Raw genomic sequence first — 16,960 nt, 5'->3', positions numbered from 1 at the left:
TTGATTCATCAAGACATGTGTATAAAGGAACCAGGGTTATTTTCTGGTTAGTTTTATTTGTAAAGAACATTATTGAAGAGGGACTGGCCGGTCTGCCCTGGGACAGTCTGGAAAGTGTAAACCATTTGCTCCTAAGTGTCCTTGGTCAGGGAAAATAAAACCTTGTGATTGATTAGCTGGCTGTAAATTGCTCAAATTGTTTGGCCTTGTTTAATTATTTTGGCTCAGTTTCCCTTATTCCACTTGTCAAGGAATTTCCCTAGCTTCTTACTCTCAGCTTGTCCAAGGAGGCTTTTTTTTTTATCTTTTAAAATTTCAAATAAGCCAGGCCTTCATTTTTTGGCCTCCCATGCAAAACTTCAAAATTTTTAGTTTTATTTACCAAAACGTTAGGCCCGAAACCGGTTTGGCTCAGTGGATAGAGCATCAGCCTATGGACTCAAGGGTCCCAGGTTCGATTCTGGTCAAGGGCATGTACCTTGGTTGCGGGCACATCCCCAGTGGGGAGTGTGCAGGAGCCAGCTGATCGATGTTTCTAGCTCTCTATCTCTCTCCCTTCCTCTCTGTAAAAAATAAATAAAATATATATATATATATATATATATATATATATATATATATATATATATATAAAAAGTTAGGAGACCTTATGACCTTTGTACATCCAAAGGTCATAAGGTCTCCTATGTGATTACCTGGGAGCTAGGTAATTCTCCCTCCTTAAGCATGTCTGAAAGGGAGTATTTTTAACTTTTTGTTTGGAAATAATTATAGATTCACAGGAAGTTGCAAAGAAAATGTACTTGATAATCCTGTTTACCCTTAACCCAGCTCCCTCTAATGATAATGTCTTGCATGACAGAGAGAGAGAGAGAGAGAGAGAGAGAGAGAGAGAGAGAGAGAGAGAGAGAGAGAAGTCAATTACCTCCCATATGGGCCCTGACCAGGAATTGAACCTCCAACCTTTTGATGCACTGAACTATATGCTCCAACCAACTGAGCACCGCCAGGGCAGTGTTTTGTTTTTTGTTTTTTGTTTTTATTATAGCCATTCTAGTGGGTATGAAATGTGATCTCATTGTAGTTTTGATTTATTGTTTTTAAGTATCCTTCCTTGTGAATTTAATGCAAAAGTTGCCTAAGGACAGTAACATTTACTTAGGAACTATTATACAGAGTGTCCCCAAAAAATGTATACACACTTGAACAGCTGATAGCTTGATTTTGAAAATGAAATGTCATTTAAATAAACCTTGCTTTTATAATTATTCAAAGTGTGGGTAAACACTTTTGGGGGACGCTTCATAGAAATGTAGGATCTTAGCCCTACCCCCTTCAGACCTTCCAGTCAAAATCTTCATTTTAACAAAAGATCCCCAGGTGATCACTACACACATTAGTATTTAAGAAGCTTTGATGTAAGAGACAGGCAACCCTAAATTGTTAACACCTCCTAATGATTATTTAAGCACTAAAATCTGTGGTTTTTTGCCCTGTTTACCTGGTTGTGTCCTTGTTTGATAGTCTGGAAAAAGTGAGAGGAACACAGAATTTAGAGTAAAACAAACAGACCAGGTTCCAATCCTGACTCCAGCTTTTACCTGCTGGATAATCCCAGACTTGCGTGTACTTGATATAGAAAAGGATTAATACCTGCATCCTGAAAACCTTGGGATTAAATGACTTCGGGCCCGCAAGGGTCTCATACAATTTAGCGCAGAGGTAGTTGACTCAATCTTGTTCTCTCTTCCTCTTGCCCTACACTAGGCCTGGCTTTTATATGAGAGTTTCAGGAAAGCAACCCTCAGCTTTGGCTTCCTCTCACATCACGGAGCAGCTGAGGGGCTGGCTGAATGATTTGCCAGATCACTGATTTCCTTACAGCAGCCAGCTCAGCAAGAAAAAAATCCACAAATGACTCCACCATCAACTTCTCTGCACTAAGTAAGTCCAGGCTCAAAGCTGGATTCATGAACTCTGCCAGATACCTACAATTTATAGACTTGTAACAATCTCTAAGGCCATTTATTTTTGTATAATGTAATTTTAATACATTTTAACCAGTAACCATGCTAAGTAAGCACTCAGAATCCACAATGCATTTATATCTTTGCATTGTGTCAAGGGCACATTCCCGAGATCAGAGGTTCCCAACTGGGAGTGATTTTTTGTGACCCCTTCTTACCAGTGGGCATGTGGCAATCTCTGAAGATTTGTCAGTGCTGAGGGTGGGTGCTACTTGCATCTAGTGGTTTATCACAGATGCTGCTAAAACATCCTACAATGCATCAAATAGCCTTCCCTTGGGGAAAATTAGCTTCTCCCAAATACCAATAATGCTGAGGTTGTAAGACACTGCCTAGACTCCTGGACTCAGGTGCTGGGTCACCCTCATTAACAGATAATAAAATGGATACATAAGCAAGTGAGGTAACCTGCCCCCAGATCATCCAGCTAATTCTAGAAGAACAGGATTCAAACCACAACTGGCTCAAAGGCCCTGAGGCCCGAGTTGTTTATAAGGCTTGTTTTCAAACATTCTTGTTCAAGTTAAGCTTACAACTGCATGTACATACACAGGTTTTACTCTGCAATTTCTTAAGAAGCAAACTGGCCAGGAAAAGCTTTTATTTATTTATTATTTTTCTTTTTAAATCCTCAGCCGATAATATTTTTTCCATTGGTTTTAGAGACAGAGAGAGAGAAGGAAAGACAGAGAGAAACATCGATATGAGAGAAACTCATTGATTAGTTGCCTTCCGCATGTACCCCACCAGGGAGGAGTCTGCAATTGAGGTAGGTATGTACCCTTGACCGGAATCAAATCCTGGACCCATAGGTCCACAGGCCAATGCTTCATCCACCGAGCCAAACTGGCTAGCACCAGAAAAAGCTTTTAAACCTCTCAAACATAAAGATTTTTCAAGTGCCCTTTGTACAATCAGTCTAACAATTACCTCCCAGTTCCTTTCTTCCTTGGTTAAATATTTAGCTAACTGCTCTGCAAGGATTTGGGTTAAAGAGCTATTATTGTGTTTCTATGGTAAGGATGGTAAACATGATTATAACAGATAAAATTCTACCAGAGAAGGTATGGTCAAATCTAAAAGTAGTAAGTGATAGGGAACAGCAGGACGTACAGCAACTCATTGTCGCAGTCAGGGGTGGTGATGCAGCAGCTGGCAGGATAAAAAGCCACAGATGCATATAGAGCCAGCCTCTTCCCCATTGTCATGGTGGATGACTTTTGAGTCTCTAACTCACTACATGCCAGGTATGGCTGATGCTTAAACACTTGTCATATTACCTCATCTCACCATAACCCTAAGAAGAAGCAATGATTAGCCCCTTGGTAAAATGAGGAGGCTGCAGCTCAGGCATTCAGGACTTTGTCCTAGGTCACTCAGGTGTCAGTGGTAAAGATAGATTCACAACCTGGACAGTTTATCTCCACTTTGCTTGGCTGGCTTTCCTCTCCCTTTTGAAACTGATTCCAACTGTATAGTTACATGACATCTCCATCGTTCTGTTTCAAGGTCCTTCCTGTAGGAATGGGAAATGTGCGAGAAAAGGATCTATAATAATAAAAGCATAATATGCTAATTAGACCAGACAGCTGAACAACCTTCCAGACATCATTTCTGGACGAAGCTGTGGCAGGGGGGGCTGAGGCAGAGGCAGTTAGGTGTGATCAGGCAGGCAGGACAAGGAATACAGGAGGCTTCTAGAAGCTACCAAAGTCAATAAAATTGATTCTTAGAGACTCAGGAAGGAATGCAGCCCTGCTGACACCTTGATTCTAGCCCAGTGAGACCTCTCACCTTCAGAACTGTAAGATAAATTTGTATTAGTTAGCCATTAAATTTGTGGTTGTCGCTGAAGCCGGTTTGGCTCAGTGGATAGAGCGTTGGCCTGCAGACTCAAGGGTCCCAGGTTCAATTCCGGTCAAGGGCATGTACCTTGGTTGCAGGCACATTCCCTGTGGGGGGTGTGCAGGAGGCAGCTGATCAATGTTTCTCATCGATGTTTCTAGCTCTCTATTCCTCTCCCTTTCTCTCTGTAAAAAAATCAATAAAATATATATTTTTTAAAAATTTTGTGGCTGTCTATCATAACAACAGTAGTAAAGTAATATACTTTGGTTGATGGTGCATCTATGCTTCCTCCTTGCCTTCTATTCCCATCTCTCTCTCCAAAAAAAATAAAAATAAATAAAACAACTGTGGGGATTGACCTTAATATCCAACATGGGCTTTCATACTGAGGCTCACTCTGCCCCAGATTTTCCAAGCACTCCTAGATAACATTTTTTATCACACTTATGTGATATTATACACGGGGCATTGTTTATGAAAGGGAGATTATTAAACTCTCAATTCAAGTTGTTGACTGCCTGTTCTTGGATATGAAGAGAAATGAATCATCAAATATCTTACTTTGTTCCAATTGTGAAGATTGCAAAATGAAGAGAGGGATCTTATGGAAAACACTAGTAGGCAGCCAACTGAGAAATGGGACTCTGAAGTGCCAACAGAATGAAGCCATTTGTCTACTCATCTTACAGGGAACAAAAGAGTATGCCAAGTTCAAGGAGGACTGAAAGCAGGTTACCTGTACTGCTGACTTTAACTGTATGCAGAACTTTCTGTTCAGATCTAGGAAGCTTGTGCATTGGCTTGTGCCAATGTGAAAATATGCAACAACCCTCAATTCCCAGCAATGAATAGATGAGTTAGAAGGTCTGTTAGAGCTTGTACATAAAAATGTTTTAAAGGAGAAAAAGGTTTCATTGTTTTAGGATCAATAGTAAATATACAATGTGACTAATCATGACCCAGCCCTACATAAGCATGGCATGCCTTCTTGTTCAGCCCACAAAGACCGCACATCTTGCATGATGGGCGCTGCACAACATTGTGGGGAAAGGCCAACTCACCCGCCATGCTGCTGATGTTCACCAGCCTCCCCTTGGATTTCCTAAGAAGAGGCAAAAATGCCTTCGTGACTTCCACAGCCCCGAAGAAGTTCACGTCCATACATCGTTTGTAGTGGATCATAGGAATGAGCTCCCCATCAGCGGGTAAGCCAATGATCCCAGCATTGTTGACCACAGCCCACAGTCCTGAGAACAGAAAGGAACAGCATTGAGGTTGAGCCAGACTAGAGAGCAGGACGATTTTTAACACATTAAGTTCTAGAGTCAAAAGGGCCTCTTTGAGATTAAGGACAAATCACTTATACTCTCCAAACTCAGTGTCTTTGAATACCTACAACCACCTGCCCTGAGGGGTTATGTGGGGAGTAAATTTGTGAAATATCAAGTAATATTTTTGGAGGTATTTTCCTTTGCTTCAGAGCACTTTCCTACATCCATGCAGTTTGATAAGAGTCTACCTCATGCTTCTCCCTCCAAGGAATGTGTAGAGACGGTATGATATCTTTAGGTCAATGCAGGATGACATAAGAGCTTGTCTGTCCTTTTCCTTAGACAAGATCTCCTAGTTCTAGGAAACAGGGAAACTAGAGAACAAGTTCCAAGAGCTAAGAAGACTGCAAAGACCCTGAATCCTATTCTTTCCCCCAACCAGCCTGATCCCTTTGATAAGAATCACCAGAAGGACCTAGGCTGTTTGGCTTAGTGAATAGAGCATCAGCCCTCAGACTGTTTGATGCCGGTCTAGGGTACGTACTTCGGTTGCAGGCTCGATCCCTGGCCCCAACCTGGGGCTAGTATGGGAGGCAACCAATTGATGTGTCTCTCTCCCATTGATATTTCTTTCTCTATCTCTCCCCCTCCCTTCCACTCTCTCTAAAAATCAATGGAGAAAATATCCTCCAGTGAAGATTAACAACACACACACACACACACACACACACACACACACACACACACAGAAAAAAAGAAGAAAAAAAGAATCACTAGAAGGGCTTATTCAAACACATTGCTGGTCTTCCCCCCCCCCCCCCCCCCCCCAAGATTCTGATTTGGGATGCTTGGAAACCTTAGAATCTGCATTTCCAACGAGTTCTCAGGCAACGCTGATGCTGGCCTGGACCACACTTGAGAACCACTGTCCACAGCTAGTGGTTTTCAACCTTGACAGCACATGAGACTCACTTGGGAGGCTTTTTAAAGCCCTAATGCCCAGGCCATATCCCAACCAACTAGAACAGGATTCTTGGATGAGGGAGAAAGGGGACCTTCAAAATAGTACTTTAAAAATTTTCCCAGGTGATTCCAATACACAAGTTTGAGAACCATTGCCATAAATAGTAGTAGAGAGGTATCAGAAAAACTCCAGATGTTTTTTGGGATGAGGGATCCAAAGCAGAAGTGAGTGGCCTGGGTCCTCATTATCTGAGAGAAAAAGAGATGGCAGGACCTAACATATGTTTAGATTGATGGACCTGAAGCAGAATCTCTGAGTTCCCTGAGCCTTGGCATGATTTAGAACAGTGGTTCTCAAAATGTAGTCTAGAATCAGCAGCATCTTATCAACTGGGCCTTTGTTAGAAACTCCAATCTGGAACCCCACCTCACACCTGCTGGATCAGAAACTGCCTATCAGAAATTGTTGAATCTCAGCACCTAATATAACCTGCCTTCCGGGCGATCCTGCAGCACGCTCAACTGATAGAACCTGCATTATGTATAGGAGACAAACAAGCCTCGGTGCTGGCAGAGTGCAGAAATGGCAGGAGGCACCAACCCTAGCATCTAGGAAGAAGGTATGTGAGGACTGGATGGAACCTCGGACATCTCCAGAGGGGCCAACATGAAGCATTGACAATCCAAGATGAAATGTCCCATCCCCAGGAATGTAGATACCACTACCCCAGGGAAATGAGATGAAGTTGAAAATGACAGAAATGCTTTTTGCCACATGTCAGAAGGATTGCTCAAAATAGAAATTGAGATGAGTTGTAGAAAATAAAGTTACATGTCTTGCACACCTGAGTTGGTGACATTTCACACATCATAATGTTAGGAAAATCCAGAGAGAGGGTGCCTGGCATGTAGCAAGAGCTCAATAGCTATTAGGATGGTGAGGGGTGATGAGGATGCCTCCACCAGTGTCCTCTCACTCAGTGAGGGTTTTAATTCATTCAGCCTGTTGCACACCTTTAACCAGTCAACATGCAGATTCAGCTTGAGAATGCCCTTGAACAGGGCTCAGCAAACTTTTTATATAAAAGGCTAGATAGTAAATATTTTAGTGTTCCAGGTCCTACCGTCTCAACTCTTCCATTATCATGTGAGAGCAATCAGATTATATGTAAGTGAGTGGGCATGGCTGGGTGTCAATAAAACTCATGTATAGACATTGACATTTGAATTCCATATAATTTATGTGTCGAAAAAATTCTTCCTATTTCTTTTAACTATTTAAAAATGTAAAAAAAAAAAAATCCTTAGCTCATAGGCTATGCAAAAATAGGTGGCAGAGCTACAAAATAGACTTTAAATGATAAAGTTAAAGAGAGAGAAAACAGATGAGTTATTGTCAGGAATTAAGGATGAAAATATGGCTCTAAAAGGTAGCCTGGTATTGATGAAACAGTTCTGCATCTTGATTGTGGTAATTTTAGCACAAGCCTACACATTATGATATTGCAGAACTACACACACACACACACACACACATACTTGCACATATGAAATCTGAATAAACTCTGGATAATATTAATGCCAATTTCCTAATTTTGCTATTGTACTATAGTTGTGCAAGATGTTGATACTGAGAGAGGCTTGGCAGATGGTGCTTAATATTTCCCTGTACATTTTTTGCAACTTCCTGTGAATCTACAATTATTTCTAAATAAAATGCTAAACAAAACAACAACAATTAAAAAAAACAAAAACAGGTAGAGCCATAGTTTGGCAACTCCTGTCATAGAACTCCAAACTGGCCATTATGCCCTTTTTACCTATAGGACTTTAAAATAACTAATATTCATTAATAATTAACCATATGCTAACACCAAGTTAATAATATATTATGTAGGGACACAGCACAGCTGCTGGCCCTCATCCAGGATCATCAGTTTTCCAGTTTATCTGCAGGTTCCAGAGGGTTCTTTAGCAAACATCATTCTTTCTGATTTTAAACTCTCCTGTTTCACTGCTCCTCGTTCTCTTTGATTTGAGAGGCTGAAGTTGAAAGAGACCTCAAGGAGAGCAGGCAATGGTATATTGGTAGTTCTGTCTCAGAAGAGGATTGCCCTCTATAATGCTGGCTCCCAAACACCAGCGGCTCATACCTTATAAAATGCACTCACCACATCCCTTCCTCCCTGGACTCTGGCATGGTATTTCTCCCTACTTTATTGGCCAGTATTGCTCCTCTGGCCTCACAAGACAGATCTGTATAGAATATCTCCTTGGATAAGATATCATGAAATCAAACTTACAAGAGGAACAAGCTCAACCTGGTAAGATAGCAAAAGACCAGGGCTGGAAAAGGTACCTTTTTATAAAATGATAGCACATTGCTAAACTTGCTGAAAATTGATTCCTGGTAACCAACAATCTATTTTTCTCTCATCCTCTCATTTCTTGGATGTTTGTTGAATATTTTCTTTATGACTGGGCCTGTCCTTAATATTGAATGAATGAAAACTAAGAGCCCTAACTGAATGCTTTCCTCATATCAGGGACTCTTCTCAGTGCTCTCTTTATAATAACTACTAGAGGCCTGATGCACAAAATTCGTGCAAAGGGCTCGACCCTGATAGCCCTGGCTTTGTCTGAAAGATGGTCCTGAAGGTTGTTCAGCTGTCTGGTCTAATTAGCATATTATATTTTTATTATCATAGATTACTTCAAATAGCAAATGAAACAGATAACATTCCTCTCTTTGTGCTGTAAAGAGAAGTGTTTGAGGCTTCCATTGAAAGCCCTATATTAAAACCAACACAGGAGAAATCAGAGCTAAGAAATAGGGACTGGGTCCTGATGACATTGCTTAAGTTCCCGGATCCAGATATGCCTGAGGCCAACTGGCCTTCTCAATCACATGAGCAAATACATTCCCTTTATGCTTCAACAATTTAAAAAAATATTTTTATTGATTTTAGTGAGGAAGGGAGAAGGAGAGAGTTAGAAACATCAATGATGAGAGAGAATCATTGATTGGCTGCCTCCTGCATGCCCTCTTACTGGGGATTGAGCCTGCAACTCAGGCATGTGCCCTTGACTGAAATCAACCTGGGACCTTTCAGTCCACAGACTGATGCTCTATCCACTGAGCCAAACTGGTCAGGGCTGCTTCAGCAAATTTGAATTGGGTTGTGTCATTTGCATCTCAAAGAATCCTAGTGAAAACATAGTTCTGGTTCTCAAGGAACCTAATGGTGAGGAGTGGTAGATGGACAGATATTTATAATAATGCAGTGATACAAATGTCTGCAAAGTATAATGAGTTAGTGTCCAGAAAAGGAAGTGAATGATGTGGCCTAGATTATCAGAAAGGTCGTGCAAGAGAGGTTGTTTGGGCCAGGACTTCTGTGGGAGTAGAGTCTGCAGTTGGATAAAGGCAAGAGCCTTAGAGAAAGGAAGTGGAGGCCAGAAGAGAATTTTAGCAAGAGGAAGCAGAACATGCAAAGATACAAACTAGCAAATTCTATTCTGGAAACCATTCAGAATTAAGACTTCGGCAGGGGCCACTATACTGAAAGCCTTAAGGTATTTAGGTTTTATTAGAGAACCACTGAACTATGGAATGACACATAGCAAAACACCTACCACAGAGCTGGCTCATGGGAGAAACCCAAGACATGAAAACCCTGTATGTCAAGGGATTTTTAGGGAATAGATGACATTGTAAGATGTGCACATTATAAAGATTACCCTCCATTTGGAAAGTAATGGGAAAGGTAAATGAAGAGGGGTCATTGTGGGAGCCCAGGTGGAAGATAAGGGCCTTCACTAAGCCATAGATGCCTAGAGATGGTTGGAAGGTCTGGGATGATAAAGATCTAGGGGGTATGATTGACAGGGCTCCAGACCAATAAGATGCAGGGATTACAGGTAGCCACAGGTTTAAGGGACACCCCCAGGTTGCTGGCTTGAATGTGGCAGTGCTAACACCTGAGCCAAGGGGTACAGAGGATAAACTGGTTTGCAGACTGGCAGCAGAGGTCAGATTTTGACAAATCAAGTTGGGATGTCTGCTAGATAATTTTATATACATGTAGTTTTGGATATTGAAAAGGGGGCTAGGTTGGTAATACAGATTTGGAAGTTATTTAAATCACAGTTGGTTCAATCTCAGTGTTTCTAAACTCAGGCAGAATATTAACATTGCCTGGGAGCTTTAAAATATACTGATACCTAAGACCCTGCATAGAATCTTCTTTACAGCTGACATTCCCAGTAAAAGGATAGAAACATTTCCAGCCTCGTAGCTGAAGGATTAGCTGAGTTATTGTAAGTAGATATTGATGTGGTTGGTTGGGGGAGGGGTTCTCAGGTTGGGTGGGTATCCGGAGTGTTAGACCGGTGCTTCAGAAGGGCTTCAGGCTTGGTTGAATTCCCTGCTGGGACCATTTAAAGTCTTAATCGTTTTTTAGACTAAAAGGGCCTCACATAATTTTCATTTTGCACTGCCTCCCCCTCCCCCCAACATATGTAGCCCATCCTGGGACCAAACTTGGATATTTTCAAAACACTCTCTGGTGCAAATTCCTGGTATAGGGAAGGAACAATATAGCCAAAAAAAATGTGAACTGAGAAGTTTGGGATAGATCCTCAGTAACATTCACATTTATGGACAGGATTAAGGGGTAGAAAAAAAAAAAAGGCTCAGATAGATGCAGAAAGAATGATCAGCGAACTACGAGGGCAATAGGGGTCTGGTGACACCAAAGCAGGGGAGGGTGATCGCCACATTTAAACACTGCAGAATAGTTAAGAGGTTGTAGTTTAGGATAATTCTTATTAGCTTGGCCAGACTAAGTAGGGTTCCAAAGAGCTTGACCTTGGCCATGAAGGAAGGGAACAAGAAAGGACAGTGGCTAAGGAAGGACCATGATTATGAAGCTTTTTAAAAATCGAATACATGTTAGTTAATATTGGTGTAAGGAGAGAAATGAGGAAGGCGTGAGAGGCAGTGATTGATGGAAGAGTGACTGAGCAGATGTTGGAGGAACCAGGATAAAGAATTCTATAAGTACTGTGAAGACAGACCATGCCCGACTCATTCCTAACACACTCATGTCTGCGAGAGGCCCCTGCACGTGGCAGCTGCTCTGTAGAGGTGCCTTCAGATGCGGTCAGCAGCCAGAATGGACTAAAGGGCAGCAGTAATTAGAGGCTGGAACCCATATTGGGCATTTGCAAGGAGGTGGAGGGCAATGCAGGGCATGGGTGGCTGAAGGCAGTACCTCTGTTCTGCACCTTCTGCACCACTTTGCTGTAGGCATCTTTTATCTGCTGTGAGTCGGTGACATCCATCTGGAGCACAGAGAAGCGCTTGGAGCAGGTTCTTCGCAATTCTTCTGCTCCTGATCCATTTTCATTCAGAACTCCAGCAAACACAGTAAAGCCCAGCTGGTCCAGATACTTGGACAGAGCATGACCAATCCCAGAATCACCACCTGCAAGGGGACAAAGCAAGACAAAGTGGCTCTGGAGAAAATATTTAATAAGGAAACATACCACATGCTATTTATAATGGCCCATATTCTCTGGACAGAGTGGGTCTTGAGGAATTTTCTTCATCTAAGCGGGAAATAGGCAGAGAACCCAAAAATAGATTATTTTTTCTGTATATAAAAAAGGGAAATGAGGGAGAATTTGGGGTAGGAGAAAAGCTGATGGGAAGATGTCCAGGAGTAGCTGGTGGCAAAAGAACTTAGGAGGGAATAAAACTTCTCTTTACTAATTCTGGATTTGTTTTTGTTTTTTAAATAAATCTTTATTGTTCAGATTATTATAGTTGTTCCTCTTTCCTCCCCTCCCCTCTCCCCCCGCCATAGCTCCCTTCCTCCCACCTCTGCTCTTCCCACACACACACACTGTCCTCATCCATAGGTGTACAATTTTTGTCCAGTCTCTTCCCATACCCCACACCCCATTCCCCCCGAGAATTGTCAGTCCACTCCCTTCTTTGCCCCTGATTCTATTATATTCACCAGTTTATTCTGTTCATCAGATTTTTTATTCACTTATTTTTAGATTCACTTGTTGTTTTTTAATTTCTTTATTGATTAAGGTATCACATATGTGTCCTCAATCCCCATTCTCATCACCCACCCTTCCCCACTTAGATTCACTTGTTGTTTGATTTGTATTTGTTGTCACTTTGTTGTTCATAATTTTTATCTTTACCTTTTTCTTCTTCATCCTCTTCTTAAAGAATACATTTTAGCATTTCATATAATACTGGTTTGGCAGTGATGAACTCCTTTAGCTTTTTCTTATCTGTGAAGCTCTTTATCTGACCTTCAATTCTAAATGACAGCTTTGCTGGGAGAGAATTCTTTGTTGTAGTTTCTTTCTATTCTCACTTTGAATATTTCTTGCCACTCCGTCTGGCCTGCATAGTTTCTGTTGAGAAATCAGCTGACAATCATATGGGTACTCCCTTGTACAATAGATAACTGTTTTTCTCTTGCTGCTTTTAATATTCTCTTTTTGTCTTTTGCCCTTAGCATTTTAATTATGATGTATCTTGGTGTGGTCCTCTTTGGATTCCTTTTGTTTGGGGTTCTCTGTGCTTCTTGGACTTGTAAGTCTATTTCTTTCACCAGGTCGGGAAAGTTTTCTGTCACTATTTCTTCAAATAGGTTTTCAATAACTGGAGTTCAGAGCAATGGGGAGCTTGTGTCTCCCTCTCAATTGAAAAAGACAACAACATACTTAGTTGCCAGCCCCTTTCCTCACGCTTCCCTCTATACCTCTGCACTTCACTTCTGCACCTCTTCACTTCTTCCGAGTCTCAGTGTGCTTTTCTCTTTCCTTCTAGATGTATAATTTCTACTAAGCCAGCCTTCCTGTGGTTCTGGATGATATCCATTTTGTCTTTTAGTTATAGTTTTGAAGTGTTTGTGTGAATCAGTAAAGCCAAAGTTGAAAGGAGGCCATCTGCTCCATTTGCTTGTACTTATTTATGAGGAAGGATAACTTAGAGTCCTGAATGTGAGCTTGACTCCCAGTCCCTACCTGTGCAACTTTGGTCAGGTTATTTTACCTTTCCATGCCTCAACTTCATCATTTGTAATAATGCTACCTACACCAGTTAATATTTTGATGTGCTTAACAGTGTCTGTTTCAAGTAATTATCATATAGGTGTTTTTTGTGTGTGTTTTTAACAAAACTATGCCATCCTTCCTGATTTTCAAGCCTTTACATGCACAATATTGGTAGATGGGGATTTTGCCTCAACCAACAGTTAGCTAACACATCTGGATTAAGATTTAAACTCCTTGATTCTGCCACTTCCATGTCTGAGCCTTGTGAAATATTATATATAGCTCTTTTGAAACTCCACTTCCTCCTCTGGGAAGTGGGGTTATAATAGTATCTCCCTCCTGAGCTGAGCTTGAAAGTCAACAAGACAAAGGGTATTTTTGCACAAGGTCCAACATGTCACGTGTGGCTGTTATCAGTCTAGTGGCTCTAACCCAGACATGATTTCTGATTTACAGTGTTAGAGATAAGGCTGTGTTAGCCCTGGTGTCGCAAGGCTGTATGTTTGTGCAGGGTCAGAGGGCCTTGGGAAAGTATGTGGCTGGGGAGCCACTCCCTGCCCGGTAGGATAACCCTGTGCATTCCAGAAATCCAAAAACAAGGCTGGCGCCTCTGTGAAAAGGCAAGGTGTTTCATCAGAGTTATTCAATATGTAGTAGCCTCTGAAAATAATGATGCCTGATACCAACTGAATGCTCACCAGCTTCCAGCCAGCTTCAGATATATCAACTCATGGAATCTTCTGAACCAACCCTAAGAGGAGGAAACTGAGACACCGGAGGATTAAGTCATTTGGTTGGGACATGGCAGAGGTTGGAACCCAGGCAGGGTTTGAGATATAAACATTTCAGGCATGAACTATTCACTTCTTCCTGAGCACAAGGCTTAACGTAGAAGGTGGTCAATAAAAGGTATGTGTTGACTAAATAGGCATTTAAGGGGGTACTGAAATGTGAGTTCCTTAAGAAGAGAGAGAGAGAGAGAGAAAGAGAGAGAGAGAGAGAGAGAGAGAGAGAGAGACCTAGTTCACTGGTGTTAAAAGTACATGACTCAAAGTAAGTGTTCAGCAAACTGCTGAGCTGGATGTCTACCCCAATAGGGGAAAAGCTGGGGTTGGTTTTAAGCTGTACCTTTTGAGATCATTCTATCTGTGGTGGCCTGGAAATCCATCAACTTGGAGTAAGCAATTAGGACTAGAATCCCATTCATGCAAGATTGGAGTGAATTTAAGTAGTGATTCATTCAGATTTATGTGCAAAATGGAAACAACGTAAATCACTTTAATTCAAAAGACTTAATAATTGTATAGTTTCAAAGCTGGTGGGTTAATTGTAAGTTGATTTATGCCGTAGACACATCAGGGTGCCATATTAGCTGGTGAACAGAAATACGTCTCCTCATTTGCTGGGTCAAATCTTTAATTAGGTGAGTTGTGATTAATTAGATCTCAGGAGTTCTTCAGGGCTAGATCCCTTGCGTGCAACACACCCAACCTGCAAAAATAAGATTGTATGTGCAATTTTGGACACAAGTTGGAAGCTACATTCAGAAAAAGAGATGAAGGTGGGGTCGGAGGAGAAGAGGGAATGCAAACCTATAAATGGTCTAGTCATTATTAAAACATCATATAAGAAAAAAAAACTATGATCAGCAATGAAATAAATAGAAGAAATTATCCATAAGCTCACCAATCTAGTATAACTTCTATAATTTTCATGTTTTTCTTCTATTCTTTTTCTATACACTGCTTGACAACTAATTTTAAGCTAATATTATATAAACCAATTTTGCATGTTCCACATAATCCTCAAAATCATAAAATTCTCCTCATTAAAATGCAGCAAAAAGAAATGGTGAGAGCCTGGATTCTGGAGCCAAGACACCTGAGTTCAAATCCTGACTCTGCCATTTACCAGTTGTGTGACTTTAGACAATCAGTAAACCTCTCCGTTTCTCAGTTTCTTCATCTATAAAGTAGAGTGATAGTAGGATCTGCCTCATATGGTTGTTAGAGAATGCAATGATTTGATATATTAAAGTAACAGGGCCTTGTACATGGCAGTTGCTACCCAGGTATTTATTAGGTTTTTATTTAACTTTTTAAACATTCTTTCATTGGTTACTTCTAGTCCCTGCAATCAGAAGGGCTTCAGTTCAGTTTGGATCTCTGAAGGTCATCACAGCTGTTCTAACCACAATGATGAACTAGCCAAGGACCACAGTTCTGCTTCCTGCCAGTGATCCCCTCTTTCCAGACCCTGTCCCTAAATTCCTCTAAGTCTCCACTTTGGATACGCTGTCTTCAACAAATAGCAGCTTAAAGCAGAGCTTCATAGCAGGTGGGCATCTTCTGAGGTACCAAGGCCCTTTCTCATAGTGGAATTTCACTTCTGATAGTAGAATGAATAAATAAAAATTGAGGACCAACTATTTATTATTAAGAAGACACATTTGGAATATGCGTTTTTCATGGCCCACACTGTGTACTTTGTAAAAATTTAAATACTTCAAATAGGGTGATTTCACATGAAATTCCAGGCCTTTTATTTATCTTGATTAAGCAGGAGATGGGCCAACTCTGGGCCTACATTCCTACAAAGAACCCATGAGCTGAAGCTGAGAATCCCAATGGCTGACCCTTAGATAAGCCATTCTCTCAGAACAAAACTCATGCTCCATTGTTTGCACCCACATTTTTATTGCCAGCACTCCTCATTAATATGACCTGCCCCACCCCTGTAGCCTTTGAGCCCAAGACCCTTGACATACTTTCCCATTTGCACATGTCCTCTGGCTCAAAAGTTGTTTACCTGGAAATCTGTGGAAAAGTAAGGAGAGAAGGACTTTCCTCTCCCTTATTTAAGACTGAAGCAATAAATCAGGATTGAAACTCCCAGGTTGACACTGCTTGTTCTCTATAAAGTATATCAAGTTATGATAAAACTAGAGGCCTGGTGCATGGATTTGTGCACTAGTGGGGTCCCTCGGCATAGCCTTTGGGGATCAGGCTGAAACCAGAGTCCAATGCTGTCTGCCACTCCTGCCTCCCACTGCACCTGCCACTGCTGCCCCTCAGTACACTCGCTGCTGCTTCACTACGGTCTCTGGGCTATGTTGTACTCCCACTGTGAGAGTGCACTGGCCACCCAGGGGCAGCTCCTGCACTGAGCATCAGTCCCCCCTGGTGGTCAGTGCATGACAGAGCAACTGGTTGGCCAGTCATATGGTTGCTTAGGCTTTTATATATATAGACTAGAAGCCTGATGCACAAAATTCATGCAGGAGTAGGCCTTCACAGCCATGACTGCCTCAGCCCTCACAGTCCTGGCTTCATCTGGAAAGTCATCTGGATGGTTGTTCTGCTGTTCAGCCGTTCAGTCGATTTGCATATTATACTTTTATTATTATAGATGATAGATGGATAATATAAAACTGTAGTGCACTTCAGACTTCTCCAAGGGCTGTGTAAGGCTCGGCTCCTAATTCAGGAAAAGCAAGTCCTTGACAATTGTACAACCAACACCCCATGTCCCTTGCCCATAGCAATCTAAAAGGACAGTAATTGTTGTAGTAAGGTCCTGAGAAATAGCTAGCTAGATCTTCCTTGTCAATTTTTAAATAGAAATCAATACTTTTTCCTGGAATATAACCTTCATGAATCTTTCTCCCATACTATTGTTATTCCTAAGTGAAGATAGGCAACTGAAATGCCAAGATATTAAATACTTGTTCAAAGATTCACAGGTGGGATGTTCTCAAAGAATCAG

General features: G+C 41.4%; 1 protein-coding gene across 2 annotated transcripts in view; it reads right to left on the bottom strand.

The window, feature by feature from the left end:
* The window catches only part of HSD17B2 (hydroxysteroid 17-beta dehydrogenase 2), a 78,952-nt gene that overhangs the window by 9,227 nt on the left and 52,765 nt on the right, over window positions 1–16,960 (bottom strand). For both annotated transcript variants that reach the window (XM_084905601.1, XM_084905600.1), the window contains exons 2-3: window positions 11,386–11,598; window positions 4,937–5,122 (exon numbers count right to left, since the gene is read on the bottom strand). In XM_084905601.1, coding sequence (XP_084761727.1) covers window positions 4,937–5,122; window positions 11,386–11,455 — 256 coding nt within the window. In that variant the 5' untranslated portion in view covers window positions 11,456–11,598. The remainder of the gene's footprint in view (window positions 1–4,936; window positions 5,123–11,385; window positions 11,599–16,960) is intronic.

This window comes from Pipistrellus hanaki (assembly GCF_964339955.1).
Source record: "Pipistrellus hanaki genome assembly, chromosome: 15".
NCBI lineage: Eukaryota > Metazoa > Chordata > Mammalia > Chiroptera > Vespertilionidae > Pipistrellus > Pipistrellus hanaki.
This window is presented reverse-complemented; position numbering and strand designations above follow the sequence as displayed.